Genomic DNA, 22,237 nt, shown 5'->3' on the forward strand with positions numbered 1-22,237 from the left:
TGCCATGCTCACAACAGTATGGTAATGGCACAAAAACAGACACACAAATCCAAGGAACATAAGAGAGCCCAGAAATAGGTCAGTTAATCTATAACAAAGAAGACAGAAGGCAAGAATGTACAATGGGGAAGAGACAGTCTTCAAATGGTGCTGGGACAGCTGGACAGCTACGTGCAAAAGATGAAATCGGATCGCTGTCTTACACCATACACAAAAAATAAACTCAAAATGTCATTCTTTTTTTGTGTCTGATACTCCATTGCATGTATGTATGTGCATATACACACAGACCCACAGACACACCACCTTTTCTTTATCCACTCATCTATCAGTGGACACTTGGTTCCTTCCACAGTTTGGCTATTGTAAATAATGCTGGAGTAAACACAGGGGCACATATATATTTTCAAATTAGTGTTTTTGTTTTCTTTGGTTAAATAGCCTTTAGTGGAATTACTGGATCATATAGTAAATCTACTTTTAATTTTTTCAAGGAACCTCCATACTCCACAGTGACTGTACCAGTTTACATTACCAGTAACAGTGCACAAGGGTTTTTTTCACATTCTCCATATCCAACACTTACTATTTCTTGTCTTACTTTGGCCATTGTGACAAGTGTAGAGAGATAACTCATTGTGGTTTTGACTTGCATTTCTCTGATGATGAGTGATGTTGAGCACATTTTAATGTATCTGTTGGCCGTCTGTATATCTTCTTTGGAAAAATATTCAGGGCCTTTGCTCGTTTTTAATTGGATTATATAGGGGTTTTTTGGTCTTGTATAAGTTGTTATATATTTTGGATATTAACCCCTCCTGGGGTATATTATTTGCAGATGTCTTCTACCATTCAGTAGGTTGCCTTTTTGTTTTGTGGACAGTTTCCTTCACTGTGCAAAAGTTTTATTTTGTTTTTGTTGCCCTTGCCCAAGGAGAACTATCCATTAAAATGTTGCTAAGGCAGGTCACAAAGAGATTACTGCCTAAGTTTTCTTCTAACAGTTTCTTTCATTTTTTTTTAATGTTTATTTTTGAGAGACCGTGAGTGGGGCAGGGGCAGAGAGAGAGGGAGGCACAGAATCTGAAGCAGGCTCCAGGCTTTGAGCTGTCAGCACAGAGCCCTACATGGGGCTCGAACTCTCGAGCTGTGAGATCATGACCTGAGCTGAAGTCGGATGCTTAACCGACTGAGCCACCCAGGTGCCCTTCTTCTAACAGTTTTATGGCTTCAGGTCTCCCATTTAGATTTTTATGGTATGTTGTATGGTATGTTTTTCCAGCCCTTCATTTTCAGTCTGTGTGTTTTTTTAGGTGTGAAGTGAGTCTCTTGTAGACAGGATATAGGTGGGTCTTATTTTAGGTTTGTTTTTTGGGTTTTTTTTTTTTGTATTTTTTTCCATTTAGTCATCCTTTGTCTTTTGACTGGAGCATTTAGTCAATTTACATTTAAAGTAATTATAGGTATGTATTTATTGCCAGTTTATTCTTTTCTGGTTATTTTTGTTTTTCTCTGTTCCTTTCTTCTTTTGCACTCTTTGTGGTTTGATGCCTTTCTTTAGTGTTAGGCTTGGACTCCTTTCTCTTTATTTTTTTTTTCTGTGTCTGTTGATGGTTGCTTAAGTTCAAACATTCTAAAAGCACTACAGTTTAACCCCCCCTCTGTATTTTATGTATATGATGTCATATTTTACATCTTCTGCGTGTGTGTATCCTTTCACTGATTTTTATAGATAGGATTTTACATCTTTTGTATTTTAACCTCCATACTGGCTTTATTTTTTTTTTTTAATTTTTTTTTTTTAAACATTTATTTATTTTTGAGACAGAGACAGAGCATGAACGGGGGAGGGTCAGAGAGAGAGGGAGACACAGAATCCGAAACAGTCTCCAGGCTCTGAGTGGCCAGCACAGAGCCTGATGCAGGGCTCGAACTCAAGGACGGCGAGATCATGACCTGAGCCGAAGTCGGCCGCCCAACCGACTGAGCCACCCAGGCGCCCCCATACTGGCTTTATAAATGACTAATCTACCTTTATTATATGTTTGCTTTTACCCGTGAACCTTTTTCCTTTCATAATTATCTTCTGTTTACGGCCTTACCTTTCTACTTAAAATAGTCCCTTTAACATTTCTTTTAAGGCCAGTTTAATGGTAGTGAGCTCCTTTAACTTTTGTTTGCCTTAGAAACTATTTTTCTGGATGAGAACCTTGCTGGGTAGAATGTTCTTGTTTGCAGGTTTTTTCCTCCCAGCACTTGGAATATATCAGGTCACTCCCTTCTGGCCTGCAAAGTTTCTGCTGAAAAATCAGCTAACAGCCTTATAGGGTTTGCCTTGTATGTTACTGTTTTCTCTGTAGCTTTAAGATTCGCTATCATTATGTTTGCTGCTTCAATTATTACATGTATCGATCTGGACCTACTTGGGTTAATCTTGGTAGGAACTTTCTGTGCTTCCTGGATATGGGTGTCTGTTTACTCCCCCAGATTAAGTTTTCAGCTGTTATTTCTTCAGATAAGTTTTTACTCCCTTCTCTCTTCTCCTGGGATTCCTCTAATTCAAATGTTATTACATGTGATGTCATCTGGGTCCCCTTAAGCTGTTCTCATTTTATATTAGAATTTTTTTCTTTTTGCTGATGATCTTGGTTGCTTTCCATTACTGTGTCTTGTAGATGACTGATGTGTTCTTTTGCATCCTCTAACCTGTTCTAGTTTTTTTTTAATTTCAGTTACTAAATTCTTTATCTGTTCTTTCATTATTTTCTCTTTGTTGACATTCTGAGTTCATCCACTCTTTTCTCAAGTCTGAGTATCTTTATGACCATTACTTTGTTTTGTTTGTTTATTTAAATTCCAGGAGGTTACTGTATAGTGGAATATTAGTTTCAGGTATGACCATTACTTCCAATTCTGTATCAGGTGTATTGCTTTTCTGTTTCATTGAACTCTGTTGCTAGGATTTTTGTCCTTTTCATTTGGGACCTGCTCTTCTGTCTTCTCATCTTGTCTCTCTGTTTTTATGAATTATGGAGGTCTGCTGTGTCTCCTGGTCTTGGAAGTAGTGACCTTATGTAGAAGAGGTGTTTTGGTGCCCTGTAGCAGTGTTCCTGGTCGCTAGAATCTGGTGTTCCAGGGATGTCTCCTGTGTAGGTTGCATGTGCCTTGTTGCGGTTGAGCTTTGTTTGCCTTTAGCCCATTTGACTCTAATGACCCATGTTGCCTGCTTTGAGTACAGCACGCAGGGTTTGGTCCCTGCACTGTTGAAGGGCCTGAGTCCACTGTGGGCTCAGAGGGGGTGGGGGGGTGGGCAGCAGTCAAACTAGTCTGGACTTGGCCTCTTTGCTGCAGTTGTGGGAGCACCTCCCAGCAGGACTTGTTCTTGAGAAGCCAGCTAAAAAGCTCAGCTGCTGGAACTGCAGGCATGTTGGTATATGGGGTTATTCTCCTCCTCTCCACGGGGCAGGAGGCACTTTGAATGAGGCGGGCCCGTGGTGTTAGCAAAGCAGGTGAGGTGTTTGGTGTTAGCTATCTAGGTATGGGGAGAAGAGAAATGACTGGTGCCTGCCACCACTTTGATTCTTAGAGAAGCTCTCCTCAAGATCCCTGCCCTTCCGGTGCATGTTCTGAGATTAGTAAATAAATCTCCTTTACCATACCCCAGGCATTTTACGAACTGCTGCTTCTGTGCTGTGTGGGTGGTTATTTATTATGTGTGCTGTTTAAGGGGCAGAGACTTTGTTTCCTGTTGCCCTCTGGCTCTTGGAGGTAAGTGCACTGATTTTAAAAGTCCCACTGGTTTTCAAAGCCAGATGTCATGGAGATACATCTTCTCAGTGCAAGTCCCCAGTATCTTGGGTGACCAGAGACACGAGCCCCTGTGCATCTGATGTCCCTCTTGGTTGTGGTCAGTCTCACCAGGGTTTTGGTTCCCAACCATATCTCCATTCTTCTGTTTCAGTGTGGCCTTCGCTCTTTGATTAACTATGGAAGGTCTGTTCTGCCAGTCTTTAGTATTAGTTGTCCAGATATAACTGTTAAGATATCTTGTTATGTCAATGGGACAAGGTGAACTTGGGATCTTCCTACTGTATCTTCTACCTGACCTCTACATTTTTATCTGATTCTATTTCTTATCTATATCAGGGGTTGGCAAACTAGAACCCAAGGGCCAAATCCAGTTTGTATTTGTTTCTGCTAATGAAGTTTTACTGGAACGCAGCCACATCCATTTGTTTACATTTTATCTTGCTCTACAGCTGCAGGATCAGTTGTGACAGAAACATGTGGCTCATAAAACCAAGGTACTTACTGTCTGGCCCTTCATGAAAAAAGTTTGCAAGCCCCTGGTCTTTATTGAGGCACTCCTTCCTCTGATGGTAAAAATCTTGCCATTATGCACTAGAAAACTTTTACTCTTTTGTCTAATTGCCTGTAGGTAAGCTATTTCCCATATGCATCAGCAAATCCTTTCAGTCTTGATGGAGAAAAGAGGCTTTAAGTTTTAATTAGCTGGTAGGGCAAACAAATCTACCCTTTTACTATTTTTATCTTTTTTCAATAGTCTGTTTATATTTTATATAAATAAAACACTGTTTATTCCTCTAGAACATCAATAAAATTGATAGCAATTTCCCCAAAAATTCCTGAGAATTTTGCATTTTTATACCAAGTTTCTTTGATTGCTAAAGAAGGGATAGCACTCAAATGTCAGAATTGTGATGAATTCTGTAAATGACTTTTTCTGCGGGAATTGTAAGTCCTGATACTTAAATACTCCATTTTCCCCCTGCTCTGTTCCCAAAAATGAACATTTTCTGTTCTAGGCCAATGCCTAAATTCACAAGAATTGAATTGGAATTTACAAGATGACTACCTTTTCCTAGAACAAAGTTAGAGCTCCCTGTTTAGAATAAATACAGATGCTGAATAGGCTTTTTAAAAAGTGACATACCAGGGGCGCCTGGGTGGCTCAGTCAGTTCAGCGTCCGACTTCGGCTCAGGTCATGATCTCATAGTCTGTGAGTTCGAGCCCTGCATCGGGCTCTGTGCTGACAGCTCAGAGCCTGGAGCCTGTTTTGGATTCTGTGTCTCCCTCTCTCTCTGACCCTCCCCTGTTCATGCTTTGTCTCTCCCGGTCTCAAAAATAAGTAAACCTTAAAAAAAAGTGACATACCATATAATTTATACTTCTTTCTCGTTCTTGCTTTGCTGAAAAAGTAACTTATTTTTAAATTTTTATTTATTTATTTTTGAGATACAGTGTGCAGAAGGAGCAGGGAGAGAGAATCCCAAGCAGACTCTGTGCTGTCAGCACAGAGCCCCACACAAGACTTGAACTCACGAACTGTGAGATCATGACCTGAGTGGAAACAAAGAGTTGGATGCCTAACCAACTGAGCCACCCAGGCGCTCCTGAAAAAGAACTTTTTTTGATGGTTTATTTATTTTTGAGAGAGAGTGAGCAAGCGAGGGGAGGGCAGAGAGAAGGGGACAGGATCTGAAGCAGGCTCTACACTGACAGCAGAGACCCCAGTGCAGGGCTCAAACTCAAAAACCATGAGATCATGACCTGAGCTGAAGTCAGACGCTTAACCGACTGAGCCACTCAGGTGCCCCTAAAACGAAGTAGACACATTGGAAACAATACTGAATGTAGATAAGTAAGTTGGGTTGTGTGTGTATTATATCTGTGGTATGTTAATTTTTTTAACATGTTTGCTTGCAGGATGCCATGGCTTTTAATAAATTTAATGTTCTCCACTGGCACATAGTTGATGACCAGTCTTTCCCTTATCAGAGTGTCACTTTTCCTGAGTTAAGCAACAAAGTGAGTAATTCATGTTATTGTAGTCTGTCTTCAAAAATGTTTGTATGATTTCATTAGAACTTTTGAGCTTAAATGTTTTTTCTTATGGATGGAATTAAAATATAAAAGTTACATGTTTGTGGTTTAAAAACTTCTTTAATAGGCCGTGGCTTAGCAATTTAGATCCATAAAACTTTTTATGATGGTTAAGTTACTGTAAATAAGTGATGTCTAATAGTTATATAAATAAAATTTTAAAAACTTAAATGAATATAGGAGACCTGAAGCATTCATAACTAATAGAAGGTTAAGTATTTTTATCACCTAATGTGGAGTTGTTACCGGATACTGTAAATGATTTTTTTCTTTCTGAAAAACTACATCGAGAATTTTAGAGATGAGAGCTTCTTAGCAAATAATCGCTGTCTCAGAAGTGTTCAAATTAATTGTATTATAAATCAGTGGAGGTTGGAGCAAGCCCGTGTCATCTTGTTTAATCTCCCTGTAATACAGAGAGACTGACATCCTTATCTGTAGTCGCAATTAGGAAGGGACAAAACCAGGACTCTGAATGTCCTCTATCCACAGTACCCAAGCTCTCTCCAACGTTATGATGTAGTATAGGTTGAAATGTTACTGGCACTCCGTTTTTGTTTGCTTTTGTTTTACTTTGTTTACTTTACTTTTGTTTACTTTTTGTTTTACTTTTTAAATTTCACACATACACAGAAGTAAACATAGAAGACAGAGATTTCCATGTCTTTGTCACCCAGCTTCAGTAATCAGAACTTGGCCAATCTTGTATCACTTACACTCACCCTCCCTTCCTACCATATTTTAAAGAAAATCCCAGACACCACATCACATTTGTAAAAAGGTCTTTCTTTAAAAACAACAACAACAAACCCATAATATACTATTGCAGCTGAAAAGTTAACAGTAATCCAGCTAATCAATCATTATTTATATTTCCCCAAGTGTTTACCTTGTTTTAATGAACAAAATCTTATTTGTAATGGCATGCAAATGAGTTCCATACATTGTGGTCAGTTAGTGTGTCCATTGTCTTGGTGTTATAGGTATCTCCCTGCCCATCTATTTTTTTTTTGTAATTTGCCATTTTTGTTAAACTAAATCATTTGTCTAGTTCCCAGAGTCTGGGTTTTGCTGATTGCATTCTCATATTGTCAATTATTCTCCTGTCCTGTATTTACTATGAGTAGTTAGATCTGATCTTGATTAGATACAAATTTGGGGGGGGTGAGACAGGATTACTTTTTAGGAGTTGAGCATTTACATTTATGTATAAATTTAGATATAGCTTATAATTTATATGTAATATTTACATATTTATGCCTTGAGAAATGTGCTTTACGCTAACACCTTTAATCAACTTTTAGTTACAACCCAAGTGTAACCTATAAAGGGATTGAGGGTAATCTTAAAAAAAAAAAATCAAGTCACTTATCAGAATATGTCTGGGGGAATTTTTAAAGCTGATAGTAATTAAAATGACTTCGAAAGGCAACAGCTCAGCTTTGTAATAGTGTGTGAATTTTTATTCTAAAACTGACAAGGGGAGTGTATTTTCCATTTTCACAAGTTTGACTTTGGAGTCAAACATTTTATTTGTATTTTGTTGTATGGTTACATGAGGTTGAAATAGCATGAGGATAGATGTTCCTGAACCAAGAGGAACTAGAAGAGATAGTTCTATTAGTAAATCTGGAATTAACCCACAGTGTGCTGAGAGCTGATAAGATACGGTAAATAATTTAAATGGCTGGCTCAGTCGGTAGACCATGCAGCTCTTGATCTTGGGGTAGTGAGTTCAAGCCCCACACTGGGCGTAGAGCTTCCTTGTGAATGAATGAATGAATAAAAGTGGGGATTAAAGAAAAAAAAATGAGTCCTCCACCACCACACTGGACTGTTTAATACATTGTTACACAAGAAAAATCACCTATCACTATGCAAACAGAACTGTTAACAGTATCCTGGACAAACCCATTTCATACATTTTAATAAATACGGCTTTACAGGGCAGCTATTCTCTGTCTCATGTTTATACACCAAACGATGTGCATACGGTGATTGAATATGCCAGATTACGAGGGATTCGAGTCCTACCAGAATTTGATAGCCCTGGACATACACAGTCTTGGGGAAAAGGTAAGGAGTGTCATTTTTAAGTTGCAAAGAGTGAATACCTGAGGTCCTTCCTGCATTTTTTTTTAACGTTGATATTTTTGAGAGAGTGCACGTGGGGGACGGGCAGAGAGAGAGGAAGAAAATCCCAAGCAGGCTCCATGCTATCAGCACAGAGCCTGACTTGAGGCTCGAACTCACAAACCATAAGATCATGACATGAGCTGAAATCAAGAGTTGGACACTTAACTGAGCCACCCAGGCATCCCTGTTCATTTTGTTCTTAATACCTTGTGGTTTGCACAAGGATAGCACTATTGACAGATGGAATTCAGTTATTATGTGTCTGTTGTGAGCAAGTCACTGCCTAAAGTATGGAAAAAAAAAAAGTCTAAAGGAAAAATTACAAGTAGAACATGCTAAGTGAATGTTAAGAAATAGTTTCCTGGATAACACTAAAAATGCTTTTGAGAGATCAAAGAATATATTCATGTTTCTGGTAAAGGGAATAACATGAGGAAGGGCATTGGTTGGAGTGTAGTGCAGCAAAGACTAGGAAGCATTATAGGGTGGTTAAGAACTGAGTCCTGAGCCACACTGTCTGGATTCTGACTGACCTTGATCAAGTTGTAGAATGTCTCATCCTCAGTTTCCCCATCTCTAAAATGTAGTAACTATCATATAATTTTTTGAGGGTTAAATAACATGTAACACAGCACCTGGCATTTACAATTGTTCATTACTATTAGGGTAGATACGGAGAATATTGAGAAATCAGTCTGGTGAAGTACAGTGTGGAGGGCCTTGGGTGAGGAATGTGGGCTCCAGCAGGACTCATGGGAACCACACTTCAGGAAAACCTATGTGAGGAAGTGGTCGACTGGAAGGGGAAGGAGATGAAGTCCTAGACCAGAATGGTGTTAATGGAAATGGAAAATAATGTACAGAACTGAGAGACATCCCTAGAACTTGGCAACTGATCAACCCTGAGAGAAGAAGGAAAACTTAAAGAGGAGGAAGATGGTAAACGCTTACCAGAACACAGTAATCAGGAGTAGCTACTGAAGGAGCTTACAGAACAGAGAATCTCGCTTTTGTTAGATGGTATTTGAAGTGCAGCTGGGATATCTAATTGTGTTGAGCAGGGAATCTGAAATATGGATTGAAACTTAGGAAAAAGGGTTTGGGTGAGGTCAAGATTTGTTAGTGCCAAATAAACGAGATATCTGAAATGGATAAAATAGGGTGAGGAAAGGGAAACAGAGGTACAGAGGACAGGATTCAAGAAACAATTGCTCATAAGGTTAACTTTTTCTGTATAAATTCTCTTACAGCTTCAACAAAATAGAGTAGTATAATCACATGCAAAGTGATGTCTTTGTGATTAAAATACTTCTTCTTCCAGGTCAGAAAGACCTCTTGACTCCATGTTACAATGAACATAAGCAGTCTGGGACCTTTGGACCTATAAACCCTATTCTGAATTCAACTTATAACTTCCTGTCTCAGTTTTTCAAAGAAGTTAGTATGGTGTTTCCAGATCACTTCGTTCACTTGGGAGGAGATGAAGTGGAATTTACATGTTGGTATGACAATTCTTTAAAAGCCTTACTTTTTTAACCATTGCATTCGAAGTGGATATTAGAGGTTTCCACGTGAAAAAGGAAGATTTGGGAAAGATCTCTGCTTGCTAGGTTTTAAGTTAGCAACATAACTTGAGAATAAAAGCTTTTAGGAAGGAGAATCGAGACGTAAAAGACCGTGGGGACTGGAAACAGACTACAGTGAACAAGAACAGCTTTAGTGAAAAGGCAGTGATTAGGTGGGGGAGATTTTTCTCAAATAAAAATCCTTTGCGGGGCGCCTGCGTGGCTCAGTCAGTTGAGTATCTGACTTGGTTTTGGCTCAGGTCATGAGCTCTGTGCTGACAGCATGGAGCCTGCTTGGGATTCTCTCTCTCTGCCCCTCCCCTACTCACACACACACTGTCAAAATTAAATAAAACATTTAAACAAAAATCCTCTTTGCAAATAGCCTTAGTTGGAGGAGAGACGTTGGGAAAGCTATTTTCACAAGTAACCAGCTTCTGGAAAAAATTATTTGTAATGAAAAACCTGGGCAACTCATAATAAAGTTTTTAGGCTTATTTTCTGTCTACCAACTTTAATAGAGATCTATGCTGCTTTAAATAGATTGGGTTTATCAAACTTTTAATGTAGCTTTAATCACTGTTTTTTGTTAAAGGGAGTCTAATCCAGAAATCCAGGGTTTCATGAAGCAGAAAGGTTTTGGCAAAGATTTTAGAAGACTAGAATCTTTCTACCTTCAAAAGTAAGTTACTTATAAGCCTCCTCTATTTTTATTTCATCTGTGATTTTTGTAAAAGTTTTAGCTATTTAGTACTCTTTTTTCATTTTCTCTCTACCCCTTGTGAAAGTATAGATATTATATATAGAGACATATAGATATTACCCCTTGTCAAAGACCTATATAATAATATAGATATTATATATATATAGATATACCTTGTTGGACAAAGTGAAAAATCAAGAAGGAAGCAGTATGCACTGCTTTCTTTAAATCACTGACATTAAGACTTTTGCATTAAATGATGAAATAATGTTGAGCAGTCTTCTGTTCAAAGAATTCAGTTCAAAGCCCTGCTTTGCCTGTGAAGTCTTCATCACCATCCAGCCTGTGGAATTCATTCCCTTTGGTTAACTCCAGGAGCATTCTTCTACTTTAGATCTCTTATGTCCAGTATGATAGCACAGCCACATGTGGCTGTTTATACTTACACTGGAGAAAATTTAAAGGAGCAGGTAGTAAATATTTTAGGCTTCATGGGCCACAAAGTTGCATAGTATTCTTGTTTTAAAACAATATTTACAAGTGTAAAAACCATCCTTAGCTCATGAGCCATACAAAAACAGGCCATAGGCTGTAGTTTGCCAACTCTTATATTAGACAAGCCCAGATTCAAGCCTTTTCCTATTTTGCTTTTTGTGTAGTACATTCTAATTTTCTAATCCTGCACAATACCTGGAATTGTCTAGAGACTAGGAAATATTTGTGGACTAACTGCCAGCAATTATACTCAAGAAATAACCAGAGATGGTGGTTTGTATATTACCTTGAATTGCCATGTCTTCCCCACCTGGAGATGTACGTAGCACATTCATTCAGCAGATGACTTTTAAACCCCTCTGCTGTGTGATGTCCCCAGCCATGTGCTGGAAAGCAGGAACCACATTGGGTCACGATCCAACTTGAGCAGGTTCTGCTTTAAAGCTGTGCTATAGTGCAAGGCACCTCTCAACATGGTAGTCCTTCATAGAAACCCTGCATGCTTTAAATATACTGTTAAGCTTGTGATCTGAATTTTTTTTTTTTTTCCCAATGGTAGGCTTTTGGGTATTGTTTCAACTGTAAAGAAGGGATCCATAGTCTGGCAAGAGGTTTTTGATGATCACGTGAAGGTGAGAAGTATGAAGACTGCATTTGATTCTGATAATACGAGAGACTTACTATTTTAACATCTTGGAAGGAAGGAACCCTAATGAAGTTGTCCCCAACATTATGGGGAAAGTAGCTTACCTTTTAGTTTAAACTTTTGTTAGGCAATAGCTGTAGACCAAGGCCAGTGCCTCCCTTTCATGTCTCCCATCTTCCTCCCCCCACTATTCTCATTATTTGTCACAAGTTGAAGCACATGAAGTTTTGTTTTGTTTTGTTTTGTTTTACAAGGGCAGAACATGGGCACCTAGGTGGCTCAGGAGGTTGATCATCCAGCTGTTGATTTCAGCCCAGATCATAATCCTGTGGGATTGAGTCCCATGTGGGGTAAAAGTAAAACAACAAGGGTAGAACAAACAAGAACAGATGAATCTTTATTGCTACGAAGGTAGCAATAATTGTCAACATATACACTTTTTATTTGCCTTTGGGTAACTGAGAATTTCAAATCCAGCTACTACTATTATCTTTCCAGAAGAGTTAGTGACATCCCCACAGTTCCAAAGTAAGAATAATGGTAGTGTGGGACAAATGGAAGTGAAGCCTTAGTTGATTATACCTATACAGTGTCATATATAGGCAGAAGTTAAATATCCAACCTTAAGGTTGATACTTTTTTTTTTTTTGAGAGAAAGAACAAGAACAGGGGAAGGGCAGAGAGAGAATCCTAAACTGGCTACACACAGCACAGAGCCCGACTTGGGGCTTGAACTCATGAAGCCATGAAATAATGACCTGAGCCAAAACCAAGAGTTGGACGCTTAACCAGCTGAGCCACCCAGGTGCCCCAAGACTGATGAAACTTCTAATTTTAAGGCCCTATAGCCAGTAACGTTTGGTATTATGTTTTTCCAGAAGCTTAGGAAGTTATTTTCCTAGCAACATGGGCTGGGACTTTTAATTTCATCTGTAATTGTTGGACCTGATCAATACATATTGCTTATAACTTTAATAGCTTCTGCCAGGTACAATTGTTCAAGTGTGGAAAAATCAAGTATATAGTGAGGAACTACGTGAAGTCACAGCAGCTGGCTTCCCTGTGATCCTTTCTGCTCCTTGGTACTTAGATTGGATTAGTTATGGACAAGATTGGAGAAATTACTATAAAGTGGACCCTCTTCATTTTGATGGTGAGTGAAGCACTTATGATTACCTTGGGTTGTTAGTTTTCTTCCCTTAATCTTCCACTGGGAAATTTTCATCCAGATATTACCTACTCACTATCTGCCCTTTTATGTTTGGTCCTGATATTGTTTACTTGAAAAAAAAAAAAAAGGCCCCCAATACATCTTAAAATTTGTGAAAGAAACCATATCCTTGCCTGAATAAAAGAACTTCAAAAGTAGGTTCCTTTATCTCCGTTTCCACTGCCGAGCATTGTTACCTTACATTTTAAAGACGCTTGTCTGCATTAACCTTGTATCTCTGCTTTTGACTGACTGGCCTTTCCAGTTGTTAAGACACTTAAGGAAGGCTGTAGTCTAGTTCCCTGTATTTCAGGCTGTGTAGTCTTAGGTATACTTAAGGAAGGGGGTCTGAGAGCCTAAAGCTCCACCCCTCTATTCGTCCTACCACCCCCCCCTTCCTAAGAACACTTCTACTTTGTCCAGTTTTTAAAATTTCCTTAAAGAAAAAGAATGGTAGTGTTAAAAAAAAAAAAATGTTTCAAATCAGTATGTAAGTCTGTTAGGAATTGACATAATGTAATATCAATTGGGTAGTCTTTTTTAACGAGGTAGATATTGAAGGCAGGAGTGAGCAGTAGTTATTAGTATTCCAACTTGAATTCCTGGCACACTCTTCTTAGACAACCAAGGGAATAATGGTTCTTGAACCCAAAGCAGCTTGCACAAAACCAAAATAAAGCGATGTGCTAGTATTAAAGATACCAATTTGTAGAAATATGCTAACAAGCATTGTGGGAATTAAGTTTGCTACCTCTTTTTGTGCCAAAACCATGAACTGACCAGGGGACCAGTAATTGCCTCTGTCAGAGGTGGGAGCTGCAACTACTTCATTTACAGCCATTCAATGATTTTAATGTAGGTTCTCAAGAACAGAAAAAACTTGTCATTGGTGGAGAAGCTTGTCTGTGGGGAGAATTTGTGGATGCAACTAACCTTACTCCAAGATTGTGGTAAGGAATTTTAAGTGATAAATTTGAATTCAAGTGCCTTATTTTTCCTTCTCCATCCAAGTAGGGAAGTACTAGAAATTTCAGAACACATAAATTTAAACTGCTTTGGGGGACATGTGATTTAACTTACAGGCCTCGGGCAAGTGCCGTTGGTGAAAGACTCTGGAGTCCAGAAGACATCACAAGTGTAGGGGATGCCTACAACAGACTGACAGTTCACCGCTGCAGAATGGTCAGGTACGGCATTTTGAAAGTTAGGACATTACCAAGTCCAGGATGGTTAACTTTGTTTTCTATAAAAAGAACTGTATGTCATCTAACAAGTAGTGATTTACTTAGAAACTGGGAATTGATTTTTGTACGAAACAGAATTATGCCCAAAAGGAGAAAAGATTATTTGAACTTTTTCTTTAAGAGGCACCTGGGTGGCTCAGTTGGTTAAGCACACCGACTTCACAGTCTCACGGTGCATGAGTTCGAGCCCAACGCTGGGCTTTCTGCTGTCAGCACAAAGCCAGCTTCAGATCCTCGGTCTCCCTTTGCCCCTCCCCCACTCAGGCTCTCAAAGAACTTAGTTTATTATTAAGATGCATTATGTCAATCTAAAACCTAATTCATACTTTGTTCTATAGACGGGGAATATCGGCAGAACCTCTTTTTACTGGATATTGTGACTATGAATACAAAACATAAAAATGAGCCTGGACAAAACCTACAGCAATCTGTACTACAATCAACTTGATTTTGAAATCATGGAAATTAAGATATGGTGCATTGTTTTAAATAAAAGATGTATCTTTTTTTAAAATGGGACCTCTATCTGATTATAGAATGGGCAACTCCAGTACCACTGTCAGTTTAGTTAGTTCAGTAAAGCAATAAAAATTCTTCTTACTGAAACTGCAGCTGATAGGGGCTCCGGAGTCTCAAAGTACTTGGGTCAAGCCACTTCGCCGGCTGAGCAGTACAGTTTGGTCTTGAGGATTCATGGCTTCATAATTAGATAGTTCTAAGGCAAAAGTAGCTGAGCCTGATGTTAGCGTTCGAAGCACAGTTGAGTAACCCTAGTCAAAACAATTGAAGTCAGTTGTCAAATTTAAGCCTCAAGTATCTCTTCCTGCTGCTAATCTTTTCATCATTATCAGGAAAGGTGAAAATGAGACTCACGTGAGTTCTCATTGAACCATTTTGTCAGGAAATACTAGACAAATATTGTGGAGGTTAAGTAAATAATGTGGGTACGTTTCACAAGTATTCCCTAGTCTCAGCATTTAGGAAGAGAAGCGTGGAGAATGGTAATGACCCCACCTACCTGTGGTAATCCCTTAGATTCCCATAACAGTTCAAATCCAAACACTCTAACAGTTCAAAGTCCTGATTGTCTACTTTTGTTCAGCATAAATATCCCCAGTATTCTTTTCAGTAACTAAGTACCTACCATAATTTCTGCTAGGGGAACAAATCCAGTAATAATTTTGTTTTCCTGACGAGTCTGGATTTCCTGAATGGTCCCTCTTCTTTGTGCCAGATCTGCCAGGACAAGGCTGAGGTAATCTCTAGTGACTGTAACCTCGAGCTTCATCAGGGGCTCTAAAACTTGCTTATCAGCCTTCTTCAGAGCCTAAAGAAATTCAAGAATGTTAACTCCCCTTTCCTTATTGGAAATCAAATTTCTGTTAAAAAAGATTCGTAAATTCTGCCCATCCTTGTAAGCCGGGAGCTCTTTCTATAAGCTATCAGGTACATGGCAAGGGGCTGCTTAATAAAGCTTAATTACACAGAGCATCTAAGAACACGTGGCCAGAGACAGTGCAAAGAAAAAAAATGGTTTTCCCCTTTCAATCAAAGACTTACATCTTATTTGTTGAAACCACGTGTTTAGTTCCTGATGCCTATTACAGTTACAGTCCATAGCAGGACTAATCCAGAAATGTACTACAGTAAGGTTAACAGAAACACAGTCAACAAAAGGCAAGAAGAATAAGCACATAAGTAAAACGCAAACCGAACAGAAGCCAACACATAGGGCAAGTACTGGAAGAAAACGGAGGAAGTAGCAGCAACATAAGCTGTATTGGGGTCCCAGTCTTTCAGGGTATCACTACGTCAGACAAACTGGTACGGCAAATGCAAGCACTATAAGTACTGGTGGGTCAGATTTAAAACGCTATCCTACTGGGCTGCCTGGGTGGCTCAGCCCGTTAAGTGTCTGGATCTTGGTTTTCCCCTCAGGTCATGATCTCATGGTTGGTGGGGTCGGGCTCCACACTGACAGCACGGGGCCTGCGTGGGATTCTCTCTCAAAAGTAAATAAACCTCAGAAAATAATCAAAAAGCTATCCTGCTAGAGCCTGCCAGAATTCAAAAGTAATAAAAGTCTGATTTAGTCTAAGCCTCTCGTTACTAGGTGGGATGTAACAGAGATCTACAGCGGAAACTTTGCACGAGGGGGCTCTGGAATGTGCCCTCACCTTTACCCAGGTGCAGCGCGATGCTCCACTACCACCCACTGATTCTTATTACTTAAGGCCTTAGAGGGGGCATTAACACTGGCTGTATTGTCAAGTAAGGGCTCTGGGCCTCGAATTCTTTTGTTCCTGATACGTCACCACCTTCCCATCCTCTCCTGCCCTTTACCCGCACAATCATGAAAAATGGCCAGATAAGTAAAACCAAGAGTATATGCCCATTATCATCGAAATTTCAAAACACACAGCACACCTCTCTTTTTGCAATTCTTACCAAGAGCTTTGTACCACTTCACATAATGTCTTACAGAATAAAATAACAGAGTGGGAGAAGGTAAAAATGAAAACACTAAAAGCAAGCAAAGAATTGAATAATTTGGATTGAGGGTACAGACTATAGTCTCTATGTGCTTGAGCCTTGTACCCACTGCCCCCCCCACTCTGGAACAGTTTCTAAATATCCCACAGCAATCCAAGATAACCTTATCATTTCCTTTTGCAAACATTCTTGGGTGCTCTTTCCTATTTCTTTTGAGGACATCATAATATTCATTTCACCTGGACATGCATCTCTAACTTCCATTTCTCCAAGTAGCTTTAAGATTTCCATTCCTATTGTCAGTATCCTAATTCAGACCCAGTCCATTCCCTGTCCTGGATTATCTGTTGCCTACTTCTAGTTCCTCCTGTATTCCAGTGATTATAATGCCCTCCTCAAAAACTTTAAATTTTTCACCACTGTTCTCAAAACAAACCTCAAACTCCTCAGGGTAGTTTTTAAAGGTTTCTCTATAGTCTGATTCCATTTTTCTAACACTGTCTTTCACTACTACTCTGCCTTCATCTGAGAGTACAGCTAAAGGGACTTCAATCTTCCCCTGTCTGGAATGCCCCTGTGTCCAACTACCAAAATCCACAGCTCAGATATTCCTTCCAATAATACTAATTCCCCACTTCTCCATTTTTATGACCCCCAGTCTGCTCTAATATTTTGGCTATTTGGCCATATTTAATTACCTTGTAAAATCATAACCTCCTTTAGGTGAGGGCAAACATCCATATTCCATTTATGTCCATCACAGTGCACAGTAAGCTCAACAAAGAAGGCTCAATAAATACAGGAGGCATCATTAACTTACCAGATAATACTTCTAACTATATGCTTAGGCAAACTATATAAAAAAAATTTTATTTTTGAGAGCTAGACAGAGCATGAGCAGGGGAAGGCAGAAGAGAGGGAGATACAGAATCCGAAACAGGTTCCAGGCTCCGAGCTGTTAGCACAGAGCCCGACGTGCGGCTTCAACTCACGAACCATGAGATCATGACCTGAGCTGAAGTCAGACACTAAACCAACTGACCCACCCAGGCACCCCAGCAAACAATATTTAAATAATACTTTTTGAATGTATAGATTTTTTTTAATGAAAATTAAATGAAATCATATGAAAGGACCATTAAGTTGTACCTTCTTAAGTCAGCGACTTCGGGTATTCACATTAACTTTGTAATTCTAGATTCAGTTAAGACCACAGAAAATCAAGTTTCAGACACAGTCCAAAATTTCAGAAAATGGTTTTTAAAAGCAAGTGTTTTACTGCAAATCAGTCACTTATAAAACTGTAGTAGTCCAATGCTGAGAAGAATGCATGGAATCAACATTTGGCACACTAAGATCCTGTGAGTTAAATCAGCTCTGGTAGATTACTGAGGCAAGACACTCAATGAAATAATGGGAGGTAAGTAACAGTTCCAAGACTAGACTGCTTGAGGCGTTGATAAAGTTAGGTGCTTATCTGGATTATTAGTCTTACCTGATTTTTTTTTTTTTTTTGAGAGAGAGAGAGCATAAGCAGGTGAAGTTCAGGCAGAGAGAGGGGGAGAGAGAATCTTAAGAAGCAGTTTCCATGTTCAGCCAGTAGCCCAATGCGGGAGGGGCTTAATCTCATGACCCTGAGATCATGACCTGAGCCAAAATCAAGAGTAGGACCCTTACCAGACTGAGCCAACCAGGCTCCCTGTGACTTAATCTGATTTCAATGATCTTTGATTACGGTAATCTTATTCAAATAAACATGAACTCAAAACTGAAACTAGTATTACATCTTCAATGTCCTTTACAGTCCGTCTTGGGCCAGGATACCCCCAAAATGTCCCCTAATTAAACAACAAAGCTCACCTCTAACAGCTGTGTATCTGAGATGGGGAAACCAAAAATGCCAGTTAAGGAAACCTGCCTCTTTGCTAAAATCAGAGAATATTTCCCGGCAGTCTGTATTAAGCAGTAACTTCCTAGGTCCTCTAACAGATATAACCCTGGTGATTAAGAAATCAGAGACTGTCCAGGGTAAAAACTCTTGCTGACTCTAAGGCACAGACGGCATCAATACAAGTGTGAGGCACGGCAAAGCACAGATGTCTGTGGAGCAATGGCACACTGCTATCAGGACAGTCACCCTAAAGCAAAAAGGAGAACTACAGGATATTCTCTACCTTTTGTATGCATCTGGAGACACAGGCAGAAATCATAGTTGTGGAGGTACCAGGATGAATTATCAGTGAATGTACAGCAACTGCCACATCTTGGACTGGGGATCCAAGCAATGGTCCTAGGTAGGGGAAAAAACTTAGGTTAGCACTCAATATGCAGTGAGGAGTAAAGACAGGGAGAGGACTTCCAGTTTCCACTTCATTTAGGCAGCTTAGAAGTCACCACTCTGTCCCAACAAGTATAAAGTAGAACAGACTGAATAATAAGCAACCCCTCCTAGAGCCATAAGAGAGAAGACAAAGGACAAACCACTGCCCCCAAAACCAGAGAGGCAGGCGAACAAAGGAAGTCACAGCTTCCTGGAGCAGAGGCTCACTAGCCCAGGAACCAGTGCCACAGCAGGAAAACCTCAACTATAGAGAAGTCTGGGAGTTATAAACTTCAGGGGGACACAGTCATAAATCATAAGGGGGCCCCCATAATTTTTTGAGATGTACCTCCCGGAGCTCGAGCAGGTTCTTCCTGTAAGTATCAGAGAAAAATCTCTCTGTACTTCTGACAGAGGGGAAAAGAAACCATTCTGAAATACTCCAGAGCACTCTGTTCTTACAAAGGCCTGCTCTCAGGGGAAACTAGTTAACTAGAGCCTAAGAAGCAGGGGCATTAGCAGGACCTGACTTGGGTGAAATACCTAACTCCAGGCCACCCTAGCCATCCTGTCCAACCTGAGGCTAGTGAAAAAAAAACAAAAAAACACTTGTGTGGTTCCCCGTCCAGAGGCATAGGCTCACTATAAGCCCATGGATTCGAATGCTTCCTTTCCCCCAACACGTGACTTCCACATTACTACACACCATGTTTACAGCAGTTCCTTTTACCCAGTACATCATGTTACGCCATCAAGAAGAAATTACAAGGCATATTAAAAAGCAAAAGCACAATATGAATACAGAACAAGCATCAGAACCAGACATGGTAAGTATGTTGGAATGATCATATCACATGACTGATATATGCTAAAGACTCTGATAAAGTAAACCACATGCAAGAACAGACGGAAGTCCTAAGAAGAACCAAAAAGAAATGCTTGAAATAAAAAATAACAGTGAAATAAATGAATTATCTCTGATAGGCTTACAAGTAGACTGGACACAGCTGAAGAAAGTGTATCTGAGTTAGAAACTATTCATAGAAACCCCAAAACAGAAGAACAAAGTGAAGACTGGTAAAAAAAAAAAACAAAAAAACAAAAACAAAAACCCCACCAGAATATCTAAGGATCATGGGACAATGGAAACAGGTCTAACATACACATAATGGGAAGAGTAGTGAGAAAACATTACCTAGTTAGAAATAATGTATAATATTAGGAGTGACTAAGTGGTTGATTATACTAAGCTTACCTTTACTTGAGTACCTTACCTTGGAGGCATGCACTGTGAATCCCATTTTCAATGGCCTCTTGGGAAGCCGTCGGAAGGTCTTCACTAACACTTCCAGCATACTCGATAACTGGCATAACAGAGGCTGTTTCAACCGGTTTTACTTCCAGTTCTACAGTCACAAGATGCCGTTTGTCTCCTAATGTTCTATCTAAGGTATCTGTAAACAAATAGAATATAATACCTTAGAGATTTGCTCTGGAAAGGTATTAAGGTACCACAACTGGAAAAACTGCAGTCAACAAACTCAAAGTCTCATAGAAGATAAAGTGGGAAAAAATATTACGTGGTACTAAATACAGCATAAAGATGTGGGAGTAAAAAGTTCTATCAAGAAAGCATTTGCTTCTGTGTTTATCAATGTAAAAACCAGCTCTCAATCACTTAATATTACTGCAAGGTTAAGATGTGTTGAGGCAGATGATCCCACAAGTTTTGACATGTAGATCACACATTTAAATTTTTTCAAATATCTTATGTGACTGAAATTCTTTTAATTATAAAATTTTTATTTAACAGTAAAACAGTACAAAGGGTTATCTAATGAAATTAAAAAGCTATTTTAACTCTACTAACCAACAAATTGTTAAATTTCATATTCTTCCAATGTTTTATGCATTTATGATTTCTCAAAATAGTGACTTTTTAAAGATTGAAAGCAGTATCTCTCATTTGCTAACAACCAACAGCAGTCACCAATCTCCATCATTACTAAAACAAAACTATGTTGTATTTTTGTTAGTGACCATGTAATAGAGTGATGCATCGCCTAAATTAAAACTTAAGAATTATAGTCTACAATTTCTCTTTATAATCTAAAAATAAAGAACTTATGAAACCTAAAAACTACTCAGAAATAGACCATTACCAGTAGTAACCTACAAGCCTTCCAAAGCCATCACTATCATGATATAATCACTCATTCCTATGAGTTTCCTTAGTTATGTTACATATGCATGTATTCCTAAACAATATAGTTCACTCTACTGTGTTTTGAATTTGTTATTATGTATTCTGCAACATGCTTCTTTTGCTTATCTGTGGGTCCTCTGGGCTGATGCATATGGATGTAATTCATTCTTTTTCACAGCTGTTTAATATTCTGTTGTATGAACACAATACCGTTTACACACTCTCTGTCCATAAATATTTGGGGTGGTTTTTTCTATTCAGAGGTGGTTATTATTATTATGTTATTATGAACATTCTTATATCCATCTCTCAGTGCACATGTATGAGTTTCTCTAGGGCATGTGAGAAGTGCTAAGTAGTAAAGTCTGCACACAGTTGGCTTCACAAGGAAGTTGCCAAATTGTTTTCATAGTGGTTACATAATTTACACTCCCACCCTAAGTTTTTAGGAGTTTCCATTGCTCAACATCTCACCAACACTTGATGCTGTCTGATTTCCCTGCCAATTTTGTTGGTGTAAGATATCTCATAACTTGCATGACCCTAATCATTACTGATATGAAGAATCTTTTAATATGTTCATGAGCCCTCTGGATATCCTTTTTGTGAAATATCTCTACACGAAGGGCTTATTGTACCCCATGACCACCACTGAAAAGTACGTTTGTTTGATGAGGGCTCATCATTTATTTGATGTATTGAGTGGTACAGGAATAGGGCTGGGTTTAAAACAAAATAGAACAAAATCCTAAAGAGACCCAAAAATACACACACACAAAACCTATGCCCACTGATGGAAGACGCTAGTGAGTATGAACCTTGCTTTATGCAACTACATTGAAAGATTTGGAAAAGAGATCCTGGAGAGAGAGAAAAGCACAGCAAATCCTAAATGTTTTATTTTACCTGTGGCACGAACTGCATTTAGAATAGTCTCTCGGTATGCCACCTGGAGAGGCCCTAGATAGGTTTCCAATCCATATTCTCTCTTGATTCGGTCATGAATAATCTCAATATGTAACTCCCCCATACCACATAAGACAGTCTGGTTAAAACAGGAAGAAAATAAAACCAAGATCAAAGAAAAAATGTTTATCACAAAATACTATATAAAGGCATTATATCAATATATGTTATTTTTCATTAATTACAAACTGAGTTTCTCTGCAACTTTTTTTTTGGTTCTTCCTCAAAACATTTTTGTTTTTTTCTGAGTGGAATAATAGGTCGATTAAAAGTAAATTTCTAGGCTATTCTGTCTTTATTACATGACAGTTTAATTAGGCAAGTAGCATCTAGCCAGGACTATATTCC

General features: G+C 38.9%; 2 protein-coding genes across 4 annotated transcripts in view; one reads left to right on the top strand and one right to left on the bottom strand.

The window, feature by feature from the left end:
* The window catches only part of HEXB (hexosaminidase subunit beta), a 74,305-nt gene extending 59,859 nt beyond the window's left edge, over positions 1-14,446 (top strand). The window contains exons 9-17 of the mRNA XM_049648887.1: positions 5,729-5,830; positions 7,852-7,981; positions 9,363-9,543; positions 10,202-10,288; positions 11,364-11,436; positions 12,429-12,603; positions 13,520-13,610; positions 13,743-13,847; positions 14,243-14,446. Of these exons, the coding sequence (XP_049504844.1) occupies positions 5,729-5,830; positions 7,852-7,981; positions 9,363-9,543; positions 10,202-10,288; positions 11,364-11,436; positions 12,429-12,603; positions 13,520-13,610; positions 13,743-13,847; positions 14,243-14,303 (1,005 nt within the window). The 3' untranslated portion in view covers positions 14,304-14,446. The remainder of the gene's footprint in view (positions 1-5,728; positions 5,831-7,851; positions 7,982-9,362; positions 9,544-10,201; positions 10,289-11,363; positions 11,437-12,428; positions 12,604-13,519; positions 13,611-13,742; positions 13,848-14,242) is intronic.
* GFM2 (GTP dependent ribosome recycling factor mitochondrial 2) overlaps positions 1-22,237 on the bottom strand; it is a 73,611-nt gene that overhangs the window by 799 nt on the left and 50,575 nt on the right. For 2 of the 3 annotated variants that reach the window (XM_049649635.1, XM_049649637.1), the window contains 5 exons: positions 21,830-21,968; positions 19,992-20,171; positions 18,572-18,687; positions 15,049-15,231; positions 14,385-14,674 (listed from right to left, as the gene is read on the bottom strand). In XM_049649635.1, the coding sequence (XP_049505592.1) occupies positions 14,537-14,674; positions 15,049-15,231; positions 18,572-18,687; positions 19,992-20,171; positions 21,830-21,968 (756 nt within the window). In that variant the 3' untranslated portion in view covers positions 14,385-14,536. Of the gene's footprint in view, positions 1-14,384; positions 14,675-15,048; positions 15,232-18,571; positions 18,688-19,991; positions 20,172-21,829; positions 21,969-22,237 lie in introns of those variants that run through there. The other variant, XM_049649636.1, reaches the window with a different exon arrangement.

This window comes from Panthera uncia (genome assembly GCF_023721935.1).
Source record: "Panthera uncia isolate 11264 chromosome A1 unlocalized genomic scaffold, Puncia_PCG_1.0 HiC_scaffold_17, whole genome shotgun sequence".
NCBI classification, from domain to species: domain Eukaryota; kingdom Metazoa; phylum Chordata; class Mammalia; order Carnivora; family Felidae; genus Panthera; species Panthera uncia.